The sequence below is a fragment of the Dendrobates tinctorius genome, unplaced genomic scaffold (assembly GCF_039654945.1).
Source record: "Dendrobates tinctorius isolate UK_male_01 unplaced genomic scaffold, ASM3965494v1 ptg000143l, whole genome shotgun sequence".
NCBI lineage: Eukaryota > Metazoa > Chordata > Amphibia > Anura > Dendrobatidae > Dendrobates > Dendrobates tinctorius.
Window position 1 is genome coordinate 9,625,608 of NW_027361810.1, and position 15,122 is coordinate 9,640,729.

The 15,122-nt window shown below is 46.0% G+C and overlaps 1 protein-coding gene and 1 long non-coding RNA gene across 6 annotated transcripts in view; one reads left to right on the forward strand and one right to left on the reverse strand.

Moving 5' to 3' along the window:
- The window catches only part of WNT10A (Wnt family member 10A), an 87,349-nt gene that overhangs the window by 58,855 nt on the left and 13,372 nt on the right, over window positions 1-15,122 (forward strand). The window contains exon 2 of one of the 2 annotated variants that reach the window (XM_073545418.1): window positions 4,522-4,784. In XM_073545418.1, the coding sequence (XP_073401519.1) occupies window positions 4,522-4,784 (263 nt within the window). Of the gene's footprint in view, window positions 1-4,521; window positions 4,785-13,345; window positions 13,497-15,122 lie in introns of those variants that run through there. The other variant, XM_073545419.1, reaches the window with a different exon arrangement.
- LOC141049216 (uncharacterized) overlaps window positions 3,882-15,122 on the reverse strand; it is a 90,459-nt gene continuing 79,218 nt past the window's right edge. For all 4 annotated transcript variants that reach the window (XR_012220285.1, XR_012220286.1, XR_012220287.1 and 1 more), the window contains exon 4: window positions 3,882-4,073. This is a non-coding gene — a long non-coding RNA (uncharacterized lncRNA). The remainder of the gene's footprint in view (window positions 4,074-15,122) is intronic.

Here is a 15,122-nt window from a genome sequence, read left to right on the forward strand (position 1 = left end):
ATTCTTTTGCCTTTGGCCGAGTGTGCTGACCTCTGTGTGCCTGTTCGTTGTTATAGCTTGTTTATATGGTTCTGACCCGGTTCTGTTCCTCGTTATGAGTTTGCCTGTTGATTCTGTACTACGCTACACTCTCTGTGTATGACTCGTTGCATGTGATCTGACTACTCTCTGCTTGCCCATCTTGTACCTTGCAGCTGTCTCTTTGTATGACTCATTGGCTACGTCCTGACTATCCTCCCTGTCTATGCCCCTTGGTACCTTTGTCTCGCAGTTACCCTGCTAGGAGTTCTCTTGCAGTTCCTAGCTCTCTGGAGTTTAGGCCACGCCCCCAGCAGTCACGTGCTTCAGGTCCTGCTGTTCTGAAGTACGCACCTACTCGGCTGCTGCCTGCTCCACAGGTATCTTTGAGCACAGTTCGCTTTACTTAGGACACGCGCACTGGCTCAGTGAGCAAGTGCAGTGCGGTGTTCCTGACAAATAGTTTGCATATTATTTTTCTATATGTCAAGTCTATACTATTATCTTAAAAAAACATTTCCTGATGAACTGTGATGACACATCATGTGTCCATCATGTTTCTATTAGGTGCCAACATTTGAACTTTAATGTATCTTTAACTATACAGTAAATGTAACTGCATTGTGTTGTGAGCTATGCTTTTCTTGTCCTGATGAAAAAGTCTGTAGTACTTCAAAATGTGTTGGCTGAATAAAGAAAAAACACATATACTTTCTGTCTAGACTTAGATCTTTTATACGGGATCCCAGCATCGCAGATTATTATTTGTATGCGTTGCTGAATCGCTTGTCCTTGTTTCTATGTGGAAGGTTTAGGTTTTCATCCTCAGTTGTTCAATGAAGACGACTCCTGGTCAGACTTTTACGAACAGTAGTTGGGTGTTGCTGGTCCCACTGGTTGCTGCCAGTTCTGAGCTGATGGCTCTGTTGGACATCTTCTGATTTCGAAGGGAAGTAACATGATGTATCTTTCATCAGCTGCACTAAGTTTCTTTTGCCAACCACTGTATCTGCAGTTCTCAATGTTGTCCTTTTATTGGTGTTTCTTCAAAAGAGCTTGAATAGAATATCGTGAAACTCCAGTTTGATTTGAAACCTTTGCCTGGGAGAGACCTGCGAGATGCAGTATGACTACCTTGTGATTTCTTTCTGCGCTCAGTATTGCCATAGTGTATGACCTGTGACTTGAAATAGTCTTCCACAACCTCAACTTTGTAGCAGGGTTTGGCTGTTCCTCACCAGTTCTAAGCCTCCTACTCAACTGTACCTGTTTTAGTTAATGACTGTGTTTCAGCCTATAAGAAAATGATGATCACTGTCACCGGTTTCTTATAATAAGTTCCTCTTCTCACTGACTGTAATCGCACAATATCCATGACTTTGTGCAATTGTGTATAGGAGAATTGATGCTTTGCTACTGTTTTGGAGGCGACGGACAGTCACACCAGATACCGATGGGATCTACATTTCTCTTTTGTTATTTCACTTTGTATGTTGTTTATTGATACAAATAGACTATTAATTCTTCTATTGTTAAAGCTTTACTTCTTTGCAGTATTTTTTCCACACCTGCCTAAAACTTTTGCACAGTTCTTTACAGTGGCATGTAACAGTTTTGACACCCCTGGTCAAAATTACTGTTATTGAAACAGGTAAGCAAGTTGAAGATGAAATGATCTCTAAAAGGGCTAACGTTAAAGATGACACATTTCATTTGTATTTTAGGCAAAAAGAAAATTGCCATTTTTAACATTTTAAAAATTACAAAAAGGAAACTGGACAGATGTAAAAGTTTGGGCACCCTGCATGGTTAGTACCTAGTATCACCCACTCTTGCCAGTATCACAGCTTGTAAATGCTTTTTGTAGCCAGACAAGAGCCTTTCAATTCTTGTTTGAGGGATTTCCATCCATTCTTCCTTGGAGATTTCCTCCAGTTCTGTTAGATTTCTGGTGCGTCTTGCATCCTCTGCTGTTTTGAGAACTAGCCACAGATTTTAAATGATGTTCAAATGAGGGGACAGTGAGGGCCATTGTAAATCCTTCAGCTTGCGCTTTTTGAGGTAGTCTATTGTGGATTTTGAAGTGTGCTTAGGATTATTATCCATTTGTAGACGCCATCCTCTTCCTCTTTTCACTTTCAGCTTTTTTCCAAGTGGTGTTATGTCTGCATCAAGAATTTGTTGAAATTTCATTGAATCCATTCTTCCCTCTACCCGTGAAATGTCATTGGCTGGAACACAACCCCAAAGCCTGACTGATCCACCCCTCATACTTAATGGTGGTTGAAATGTTCTTTTTCTGAAATTCTGTGCCCTTTTTTCTCCACACATACCTTTGAGCATTGTGGCCACAGATATCTATTTCAACATCATCGGTCCAAGGACTTGTTTCCAAAATGCATCAGGCTTGTTTAGATGTTCTTTTGCATGCTTCTGACACTGAATTTTATGGTGAGGATGCGGGAGAGGTTTTCTTCTGATGACTCTTCTATGAAGGCAATTTTTGTGCAGGTGTCTCTGAGCAGTAGAACAATGTACCACAACTCTACAGTCTGATAAATCTTTCTGAAGGTCTTTTGCAGTTAAGCGGGGTTCTGATTTGCTGCTCAAGCAATTCTACAAACAGCTGTCACTGAAATTTTGAATGGTCTTCCAGACCTTACCTTGACCTCCACTGTTCCTGGTAACTGTCATTTCTTAATTACTTTTTGAACTGAGGAAAGGCCAACTTGAAAACGCTTTGCTGTCTTCTTATAGCCTTCTCCTGCTTTGTGGGCCTCCACGCCACCATTTTCATTGTCAGAGTGCTAGGCAGATGCTTAGAATCCCATGGCTGCTGTTTTTTGGCACAAGGTTAGAGGAAGCTGGGTTTTTATAAAGTTGTTGAATTTGCATCTCCTGGTTTAACCTTGGTTAAAGATATCTGAGCACACAAACGCCCAGGGGTGCCAAAACTTTTTGCATTTGCCAATTTTCATTTTTGTAATTTTTGAAAATGTAAAAGATGGAAATATATATATTTGTTTAAAATACAAAGGAAATGTGTCATCTGTAACTTTAGGCCTCTTAGAAATAATTTAATCTTGAACTTGCTTAACTGTTCACAATAACAGTAATTTTGACCAGGGGTGCCCAAACTTTTACATGACACTATATGTTACTCAAAAATAAGTTGTAAACTTGTTACACATATATGTTACTCTCAGCTGACCAGACTATGACACATAGATAAGTCTGTTCATTGTCATTTCACGAGGTTACATAAGCCAATTACAGCATTAGATAGGATAAATTTAGAAAGTATCAAACATGTTTAAATACATTTTACTGTATCACACCTGAAAGGCTTAGACACACTGGATCAGTAGACAGCATCACACATGAAGGCTTAGATACGCTGCATCAGTAGGCAGCATCATACATGAAGGCTTAGAAACAAGGGATAAGTAGACAGCATCACACTGGAAGGCTTAGATACACTGGGTCAGTAGACAATCTGCCTAGCATAGCCACTAATATTGGTGTTGGAAGCTTAGAACCACTTTAGTCTCGCCCGTGTGCCCAGCAGAAACTGCCCCAATCCTGTTGGAAATGCCCATTTGGGGTCAAGGTTTGTACAAACGGGACACTACAAATTTGCTGGGCCAAGGACACGTGGCATATAACGGCCCAGTAATACAATGAACCTTTGCTATAGAGAAGCCTAGGAATACGAGGTGACAACCTATATGGGCACCCAGAATGGTTGTCACCCACTACCCAATGGCTGAACACAATGTTTTACATTGTAACAGAAGAGGACGAGGAATGTAAGAGAAGCGCATTGCACGTTTACAGCGACAGAACTCATTAACGCAAAATGCTGACATTCTGTGTTATTTTAAGGAAATATTTTTGTGATTTTTCACAATCAGTCACAGAGAAGCTGAAAAGTATGTGAAGTATGGCATCATTCCTGGCGATTTTCCGGGGGGCACATCTCTGCTGTCTTTTCTACCGGCACCTGCGTCTTTTCACCATAACGTGTCGAACATCCGTCAATCCGAGAATCCCGTCTGAAAGAGACATAATTATTTTAATGGCGCAGAGGCAGCACTTGAGAAGAACACACCTTGGGGCTTGTGTAGATAAAAGCCAGAGATGTCTGCACAATGTCAGGCAGGGACAGGCAAAGCTGCAGGATTGATAGGAGATTGACTAAACATTCCAGCTAAGTAGGAGCTAAGCTCACGGACGGTGAAATAAAGACACGACGCGTTTCATGTGACCTCATTCAGGTCCCTGTATCTCCTCATTTGTTCAGCCATCAGTAGTGACTTGTACACAATGGCTCGATTCTTACCACCAGGTGTTTGCGTTTAATACTGTCAGGTGAGACGGGCGCGCTTACCGCCATGGCCTGTCAATCACAGCGTTCGCTCAGCGCAGCTATGTAAACTCATAATTGGGGCAGTGCTATATACTTAACCCGCTTCTCCTGCAATTTTTTTTTAATCTTTTCAGATCATTGACCAATGAAATTCTGGGCCTGAAGATACCGCCAGAACCGGTGCTGAACGCCAATACGGTGTGCCTGACGTTACCGGGCTTGACTCGTCGACAGATGGACGTCTGTATGCGGCATCCGGATGTGGCAGCGTCGGCCATACAAGGCATACAGATCGCCATCCACGAGTGCCAGCACCAGTTTCGGGATCACCGATGGAATTGCTCAAGTCTGGAGACCAAGAATAAGATCCCGTACGAGAGTGCCGTGTTCAGCAGAGGTGAGCGCCACATGGTCAGCTGCAGCATAGCACCAAATTACACGTCCTATGGGAATTAGGCGAAAATGAAAGTATTATCTATGACCGCCATTGTCGGGGGGACCTGCAAAGTTAGACTAGGCTTAAAATGTGCCTAGTTTATCACAGGGCATCTTTGACCACCTAGTCTACGTATACATCACATATTATTTGACTTGGGATCCCCATACACATTTGACTAATCAACGGTCCGGCCAATGGTCTAATGTGTATGGGGGCCGGCTGACAGGAGAGATGTTAACCGTACATGTCCAGTTCCGGACTGCTGATCACATTGCTTTCCCAGAGATAAGTTGCCGCCAGACATGTCAGCTGGCGACATTCTCATAGGGAACACAGGAGTGTACAGCTGAATGAGAGCTCCTGTGTATGGGAGAGACGGCCGAGATGGCTGACAGCCGACTGATTGGCTAAAACTTGGTTTGGCCGGCAGCATCTAATGTGTACGACCGCCTTATTCTGTACCAGCAACGTGCGCCAAAATGTGGTCACATTTTTGGCGCACAGTATAACATGTTAAGCCACAACCCCTTTCTGCAAGGCCATGCCACTGTGTTGGAAAAGGGCACAGAAATGGCCATAATTATTTATTTATGGTACACTTAACTAAAATGTTGCGCAATTTGTAACAATTTGAATGTTTTTCTGCTGATTTTTCAGACTTCTTTTTTTGCAAAAAAACACACCTTGATAAATGAGGGATAATAATGTCTAAAACACACAAAGTATTGTGTAAGTCATAAAAAAATGTGAATTCTGCCATTTTTAAGCTTGGTACAACTCTCTCAATGTTACAAGATGTCGCAAATTACGCGTAGCTTGTAGCCCAATGGAAGGTGGAGTTCCTCCAAGGCGAGAACCTATCTAATACCTGAGAGATCAGCTACAGAAGCGCCAGTCCCTAAAGGATTGAGCACATCAGTGCAATATGTGCACAGCCCACTGGTTTCAGTAGGCACCTTGCAATGCTTCATTTTTCCTCTGGGGGTGCTGCAGACAAATTGACCGCTTGCTGCCAGCTTCCTCCACAGATTCATCGATCGCATAGACAGTGGAGTTAAAAAGGTCGTACAGGATTAGAAAAACGTAGATGTTTTCATCCAGGAAGAGCGCCACACCTGTCAATGTCTGGTATTGCAGCTTGGCTCTATTGCATTAAACAGGTCTGATCTGCAATACCGCACACAACTTACGGACATGAGGGCGCTGTAATAATAATCATGGAAAATCACTTTAAAGTCTGGTGACAAACTGTGAGGTGCACACATCTGAAACCTAACTTTGTGACTTAGAAAAGTGGTGGCTGTAGAACTAGGGTCCCAGCTACACATGGTGCAGAGGTTGCAGTTACATCTTGACCCTTAGTCCACAAAGGAAACCACCAGTCTCATTAATGGCACATGTAGGTGAGGGCTTGGTACAGATTTTGCATCGGAGCTCAGGAGTCATTCATGGCTGGACACAGGACACGGAGACAGATCAGGGCATTTCTTGTGGAGCAGACGGGAATATCAGTTATGGGGGAGGGCTAGTTATAATCATTAGTGACAGCACATGGATGTCTTCAGCGTCTGAAGGGGCGATCCAATTAATCTGACTTCTATTCTTTGGAGAAAAACAAAGATGTCTTTCCTCAGATGTCACATGTCTCTCCCTCATGCCCTATGTAATCCAGGCATCAACAAAGACCGACAGGAGCGGACAGGCGTCAATACAGACAGACAGGAGCGGACAGGCGTCAATACAGACTGACAGGAGCGGACAGGCGTCAATACAGACTGACAGGAGCGGACAGGCGTCAATACAGACTGACAGGAGCGGACAGGCGTCAATACAGACTGACAGGAGCGGACAGGCGTCAATACAGACTGACAGGAGCGGACAGGCGTCAATACAGACTGACAGGAGCAGACAGGCGTCAATACAGACAGACAGGAGCGGACAGGCGTCAATACAGACAGACAGGAGCGGACAGGCGTCAATACAGACAGACAGGAGCGGACAGGCGTCAATACAGACAGACAGGAGCGGACAGGCGTCAATACAGACAGACAGGAGCGGACAGGCGTCAATACAGACAGACAGGAGCGGACAGGCGTCAATACAGACAGACAGGAGCGGACAGGCGTCAATACAGACAGACAGGAGCGGACAGGCGTCAATACAGACAGACAGGAGCGGACAGGCGTCAATACAGACAGACAGGAGCGGACAGGCGTCAATACAGACAGACAGGAGCGGACAGGCGTCAATACAGACAGACAGGAGCGGACAGGCGTCAATACAGACAGACAGGAGCGGACAGGCGTCAATACAGACTGACAGGAGCGGACAGGCGTCAATACAGACTGACAGGAGCGGACAGGCGTCAATACAGACTGACAGGAGCGGACAGGCGTCAATACAGACTGACAGGAGCAGACAGGCGTCAATACAAACTGACAGGAGCGGACAGGCGTCAATACAGACTGACAGGAGCGGACAGGCGTCAATACAAACTGACAGGAGCGGACAGGCGTCAATACAGACTGACAGGAGCGGACAGGCGTCAATACAGACTGACAGGAGCGGACAGGCGTCAATACAGACTGACAGGAGCGGACAGGCGTCAATACAGACTGACAGGAGCAGACAGGCGTCAATACAAACTGACAGGAGCGGACAGGCGTCAATACAGACTGACAGGAGCAGACAGGCGTCAATACAGACTGACAGGAGCGGACAGGCGTCAATACAGACTGACAGGAGCGGACAGGCGTCAATACAGACTGACAGGAGCGGACAGGCGTCAATACAGACTGACAGGAGCAGACAGGCGTCAATACAAACTGACAGGAGCGGACAGGCGTCAATACAGACTGACAGGAGCGGACAGGCGTCAATACAAACTGACAGGAGCGGACAGGCGTCAATACAGACTGACAGGAGCGGACAGGCGTCAATACAGACTGACAGGAGCGGACAGGCGTCAATACAGACTGACAGGAGCAGACAGGCGTCAATACAAACTGACAGAAGTGGACAAGTGTTGTGAATTCGCTTTCTGGCCTCCGTCTGGTTATTACTGAAGGTAGTGGAGCTGGTCAGATCGACAGAGGGGTTGCGAGTTCTCTTTCTGGGCTCCCTCTGGTGGTTACTGGAGGTAATGGTGCTGATCTGATTGACAGAGGCTTGCCACCTGATAATGATGATGACGATTGAGGATCTGGGGTTTCAGATTTGGATTTAAGACAGCCGACTCCCTCTATCCCTGCTGGTAATTTGCTTCCTGTTCCTCCTGAGGTCTGATTTCTCCAGCTCGGTCCCTGCATGTTCAGCTAAGTGGTTTATTTGCTATTCTGTTTGCATTTGATCTGGTTTTGTCTATCTCTTCTTGGTGCGGGTCAGCCAGGTCCGGCTGGGGCTGTGCTTAATCCCCGCCCATATGTTACTGCTTGTGCCAGTTTGTTTTATCCCCTGTTAGATTGGTCTCTTTTTGCTCTGCTTTCAGAATATACCAGAGTGCTGATTGCTGTTTTTTTGCGTGATTGCAGACAGTATCTTTCCTTTCCTGTCCTGTCTAGTCAGTGTGGGCCCCATCATTTGCTCAGTCTATTTTCCTGCCTGTGTTTGTGTTTTCATCTTGTCTCACAGACAATATATGTTTGGGGGCTATCTATTCCTTTGGGGTCTGCTCTGGGGCAGTTTAGATTTCCCCTTTCTTGCTTTAGGCTTAGTTAGCTCTCTGGCTGTGCTGAGGCGTCTAGGATCATCGTAGGTACGCTCCACGGCTACTGCTAGTTGTGTGGATAGGATCAGGGGTCTGCAATCCGCTTAGTTACCAACCTCTCTGGTTTTCTGTGGCTTAGTCTGGATCTGTTCTCCTCCTCGGTGTCCCATTCATAACAGACAAGCTTCGATACAGAAACAGGAGCGGACATGCATCAATACAGACCGACAGGAGCTGACAGCAGAGACTGACAGGAGTTGACAGGCATCAATATAGAGACAGGAGCGGACAGGCATCAACACAGAGACAGGAGTGGACAGGCATCAACACAGACTGACAGGAGCGAACAGGCATCAATACAGACCGACAGGTATCAATACAGACTGACAAGAGGAGCAGACAGGCATCAATACAGACTGACAAGTGAGGACAGAGATCATGTCAGTGTCATTACCCCTTGCCCTAGTTGTTTCTCCATTCTTTGTCAATGAGGCTCAGTTTTTGTATCAAGTCTATTAGTTGCTCTTACTCCCAGAGTGGTCGGTGACTTCTGGGTTCACTTGACTGGTGTGCGTGTCTGTGTGGGTGTGTATATACATAGAAAGAGAGGAGGAGAGAACTGTCTGAGGACTTGAGAACCAAAATTGTTGAAAAATATCAACAATCTCAAGGTTACAAATCGATCTCCAGAGATCTTGATGCCTTTATCCACGGTGCACAACATAATCATGAAGTGTACTGTAGCTAATTTCCCTGGACATGGATGGCAAAAAGAAAAATTGATGAGAACTTGCAATGCAGGATAGTCCGGATGGTGGATAAGCTCCAATCAAGCTCCAAAGAAACTGAAACTGTCCTGCAGTCTTAGGGGGCATCAGTGACAGCGCAAACTATCCGTCCACATGTGAATGAAATGAAAATGCTAGGTCAAGAGACCCAGGAGGACCCCACTGCTAACACAGAGACATTAAAAAGCTAGACTGCAGTTTGCCAAAATGTTTGACTAAGTCAAAATCCTTCTGGGAAAACATCTTGTGGACAAATGAGACCAAGATAGAGCTGTTTGTTAAAGCACATCAATCTACTGTTTACCAAAAAAGTAATGAGTCCTACAAAGAAAAGAATACAGGACCTACAGTCCAATATGGTGGAGGCTCATAGATGTTTTGTGGTCTGGCACTTTGTGCCTTGACTGTGTGCAAGGCATCATGAAATCTGAAGATTACCAAAGGATTTTTTTTGGGTGGCAACATAGTGCCAAGTGTCAGTTAGCTGGGTGTAGGTCCTAGATCATGAGTCTTCCAGTAGAGCAAAGACTGCAAACATACGTCAAGAAGCCCCCAGAAATGGATGGAAACAGAAGCGCTGGAGAGTTCTGAAGTGGCAGCAATGAGTCCAGGTCTAAATCCCATTGATCACCCGTGGAGAAATTGTAAAATTGCTGTTGGGAGAAGGCGAAATAAGAGATCTGGAGCAGTTTGCAAAAGAAGAGTAGCCCGAAATACAGCCAAGAGGTGTAAGAAGCTTGTGGATGGTTATAGGAACCAAACATGTATAACAAAACGTGCAATAATTTTTTGGGAGAAATACTTCATTTTCTGGAACAATTTCAAGGGTGCCAACACACATATATACTTACATATCTATATTAGAGCTCTACTCTGGAGGTGTCACTTCTTGGGCATAGTATCTTTTCAGCTCTCTCTTTGGATGTTAGTTTTTGTCATCTCTACTTTCTGACAAATTGTTGCTTTTCATACAAATCTTTTTTGCAGCTTCTGTAAATCAGGCCCCTTCTTTCCCGCTTACACTGAGGCTCCGACATGGAAAGTTTTACCCTTTTGCCAACTCCATAAAAGTTGTTTTACAAATATAATTTAGCGCCTGGTTCACAGGAAGACAACGACTTGTGATATAAACTATAAACCTGCGGCAGCAATTACTTCATATTGTCACATTCTACTGAAAACATCTGAAATGAACAGAAGCCCCCCCTAGACCCTGAACTCCCACCATGTCATTTACTGGCAAACCCCAGACGATCAGCTACCTCGCTTCCTGAAATACTTTGTGCTGCTTCTTCCAACACAGCAGCAGCACTCACCTCCCTGACTACTGAGAGTCAACTGTCTGCACAGAGTCTTAACCCCAATCAAATCCTAAGCAGGAAAGAAGCATAATGTAGGGGTAAATCCCATATTGAGGCTCTCCCATCCTCCCACATAACTAGCTGATAGTTTTTGTAGTTTATAATACACTGACTTCCATGTAACCAATTTTAACAACCAAAGCTGCAGTGTAAAGCATGGGACCTGAGGCACAGGTTACCATAGACTCCAACAGACAATGGAATCAGACTAGAGTCACTGATCGCAGCTCAATGATCATCCAAACATAGTGACTTATGCACAATGTGAAAGGGATGACTCTTATCCTAGGATAGGCCATCAAGGTGTGATCAGTGGGGGTCTGACGCACACGATCAAGGGTCTTTTGCACTTACTAGTTACACCACTGAAATATGTACCAGCAGTATTAATGTTGGGGAGGGAAAGGGATCTATAAGTCTCGCCCGCAGGGGCATAACTACAATAGCTGCAGAGGTTGCAGTCGCACCCGGGCCCTAGAGCCTAAGGGGCCCAAAAAGACTCTTTGGCCTATATGAAAAGACCAATACTAGTAAAGACTTCCACTAATTGGGGACCCATTGGAGCTTTTGTATTGGGGCCCCTGAGCTTCAAGTTACACCACAGCTCGCCCACTTCTGGCCCAGGAATGCCCCTCCAAGGAGCGGCTGACAAGTACGTCATTACTTCAGGAGATGGAAATATCCCTTTAAATTTCTCTTCTGACATCAAGCAGTATTTGCCTTTAAAAATGAAAAATGTAATTCGCCTAACATGGGATTATTGGAGATGGAGCGCAGATTGCTGGTGAGGGGGTCAGCGGAGGAGAGGCACAGAGGTGTGAACAGAGACACCGTTCGGCTTTATCCTTGTGCTCACACTTAGCGGCAGACGGATGCCGGGGCGTCCTCGGTAATGGCTCTCTGCTCCTCTGGGGACGACGGGTTCTGCACAAAATGTGCCGGGGAGGTCATCAACCCAAATCAGAAGTGACAAGGTCTCGTCAATATTTAATCCCGTTTTCCCACTTCTCACCATCAGCCCAGCGGTGCGTGTGGCCACTGCTGAATAATTTGTGGCTCAGATATTTATACACACAGAGGATAGTAAATCCTTCATGCTCCGTGTAAGAGATCGCCTCGTGAGCGCAGACGTAGAAGCCAAATCTCCAGCCCCTCGCAATGGTCGCCTGGTCGTTACATACCACTCAAAGGGATACTTCCATCAGTAGTGCGGCGACCCGCGGCAAAGTAAGCACTGCTGGCCCCGGAAACAAAAATAATAACCCATGAGCCATGAAGAAAGTCTAAGTGTCTTCTTGGTGCCCCCTTGAAATGTAATGATGGCACCTGTATGCCATCACCCACGAAAAAAAATAAAACACGGTAGATTTTATACTCCGTCAATCTGATTCCTATTGGCCCCGCACTTCACATAGAGCTGGACGGCACAGGTGTCGTCATTGCTCCATGGCACGCATGGGTGTAGGACTGCAGCAGCCTGCAACGTAAGGGTGTGTGCACACATTGCGGATTCTGCTGCGGAATTTTCCACGCGGATTTAGCAAAATCCGCAGGTCAAAAGACCTGCGGATTAGCCTGTGGCTTTGCCCTGTGGTTTGACACCTGTACAATGGAGCAGGTGTGAAATCGCTGCGGATTCCGCACAAAGAAGTGACATGTTGCGGATTTGAAACAGCAGCAAATCCGCGCGGAAAAATCCGCAGCATGTGTACTGCGGTTTTTGTTTTCCATTGAAAATAAAGGTACTGTACAACGCAGCAGAAACTGCTGCGGATCCACAGGGCCAAATCCGTTGCGGATCCGCAGCAGAATCTGCAACGTATGCACACACCCTAAGGGCTGGAGTCTATGGCTTCCTGCTCTACCATAAGATGGAGCGGTATCAAAGTCATGTTGGCGCTCGCCTGGAGATCAGGGGCACCGAGTAAGAATTTGAGAACATGTAAGACTTTTGCACCCAGTCGATCACCCTTGCACACCATCCTCCTCCCTTCCCTCCCGCACTGATTTCCCTTGTATATCATGAAGCCATATTGACTTGACCTTTCAGGGTCCATCCTCTGGGACCCCAATGATCCTGTGAATGAAGGACAGGGCCCTTCTGAAAGGAGCAGAGGTCAAGTACATGCAACTCCACTTCATCCATTGCTTATGGGACTGCCGAAAATAGTAGAGGGCTGTGCGTGGCAATCTACAGAAGTCCCATAGACCAGGGGTCCCCAACTCCAGTCCTCAAGGCCCACCAACAGATCATGTTTTCAGGATTTCCTTAGTACTGCTCAGGTAATAATTGCTTCACCTGTGCAATACTAAGGAAATCCTGAAAACATGATCTGTTGGTGGGCCTTGAGGACTGGAGTTGGGGAACCCTGCCATAGACAATGAATGGAGCAATGGTGCAGTGCTCAACCTGCACTCCAATCAGACGGGCCAGTTCTCAGGATCACCGAAGTTCCCAGTGGTCGGAACTGACAAAGGTGCCCCCATGGAATATGGGATGTTACCCCCGGACGTGACCCGCTGTCAGACACGAATGTGCACAAATTCCACAAGCTCCTTATTTTCTTTACACGCCGGGATTCTTTTTTTCTTTGCAGGAGACAGAAGGTGTTTGGATGAATTGCGACAAGTTGGGATATGTGGTTGGTTTTCAGCCGAGGCAGGTTCACCCTCAGTTTAGGTGGAGTTTGGATGGCGGAGAAGGAGGTGGGGGTTATGTGTTGGTTGCATAGGGGAGACATGTCCGGGCCGGTTCTGCGGAGGAGCACGAGGAAGGACGGCCTTGGCTCTCGCTCCAATCACTTTTCGCAGGAAGGTTGGTAAACAGAAGAGTCGATAAAGAGGATTAATGTAAAGAATGTATCGTAAGGAGCCGCCAAACCCGACGAGAAAAAAAACCACATTCTGAGACAAGAGGAGCGACCACCAGAGACTATAACGCTCCGGTGTCATTATAGGAGCAGAAACGCTCATACAACATGGAGGAACGCTGGAGACGATCTGCTCCAACACGAACGCCTCCTGATAAAATCTCGGCCTCGGCCTGCAGCTGCAGATCTGAGGGCTGCTGACAGCTGTTAATATAATGTCACGGGAAGGAATTCACATGTAAACTTATTGACACCCCGGGCTCATTCACTAATTAAACCGTTTACGGAAATCTGGCCCCGTTATTAGCAGCCGGCCTGTAATAACCATCATCTCAGGGCTGCTCCAACGCTCCTGAAATCAGGAAGATGGAGGGAAGCGTGGCGCAGATTCATCAGTAAGATGGAGAGGGTGGAAACGGCACAACTTGTGCAAAGTGCGTGATAATGGTGCATGTGGCGTGGTGGACATGCTGTCTAGTCCCTGACCTATTTTCAGGATTTGTGGGGATCCCAGTAATCCCTTTGAAGGCTCACCAGTTCTGTGCACTTCCACATCAGAAGTGAGCGCTAATGACAACCTGTACGTGACTAGTAGGTATCATGTAGGTATCCCGTGCTGCTCCTATCCTCTGGAATGCTCTACCCCAAGAAATTAGGACTAACCACAATTTGCATAGTTTCAGGCGTTCCCTCAAAACACATTTGTTCAGAGCGGCCTATCATGTTCACTAATCACAGTCATTCTATGTGTAAGTGTGCGTGTGTAGCCCATTCACTATCTCCATCCATCCTTCACTCCCTCAAGATGGCTGGACCTTCATTGTAAATACACCATTGTAAATACACACCTGTCCTCTGTATCTCCCCCACCTCATTGTAGATTGTAAGCTCTCACGAGCAGGGGCGGCTTATTGTGCTTTAATTACTGTATTGTTAACGTTGTTACTTATGACTTGTGTTTTGAAACTGTTAAACTGTAAAGCGCTGCGGAATATGTTGGCGCTATATAAATAAAGATTATTATTATTATCATGTATGCGTCATGGCAAATGTGCATCACTCGCTTCTGACGTGGAGGTGAGCGTCTCTGGATAACACCTTTAAATGTTGAGAATAACCCTTGAAATAAGAGAATGCCACCAAAGGGGTTCATTTACTTTAGGGTGCATTCATAGTATGCAGTCCGTGGTCAGACTGAGATTTTCAGTGGCAAGATGGGATATTGTGGACTGAGCACTGATGTGTGAATGCAGCAGTTAAAGGAGTTTTCTGTAAAACAAACAAAGACAAACTGAGCTTTAATCACCCTCCCCGGGTCCAGTGTGGAGCTTAGTGATCGGGTCCAGGCCTGTGGATGGGACTAGTGATGAGCGAGCATACTCGTTGCTCGGGTGTCCTTCGAGAATTTTGGCGGGCTCGGAGATTTAGTTTGTGTCGAAGCAGCTGCTAGACAGCCTGAATACATGTGGGGATTCCCTAACAACCCTAACAAACAGGCATTCCTCACATGTATTCTGGCTGTCCAGCAGCCCCAAATCATGCAGCTGCGTCGACACAAACTAAATCTCCGA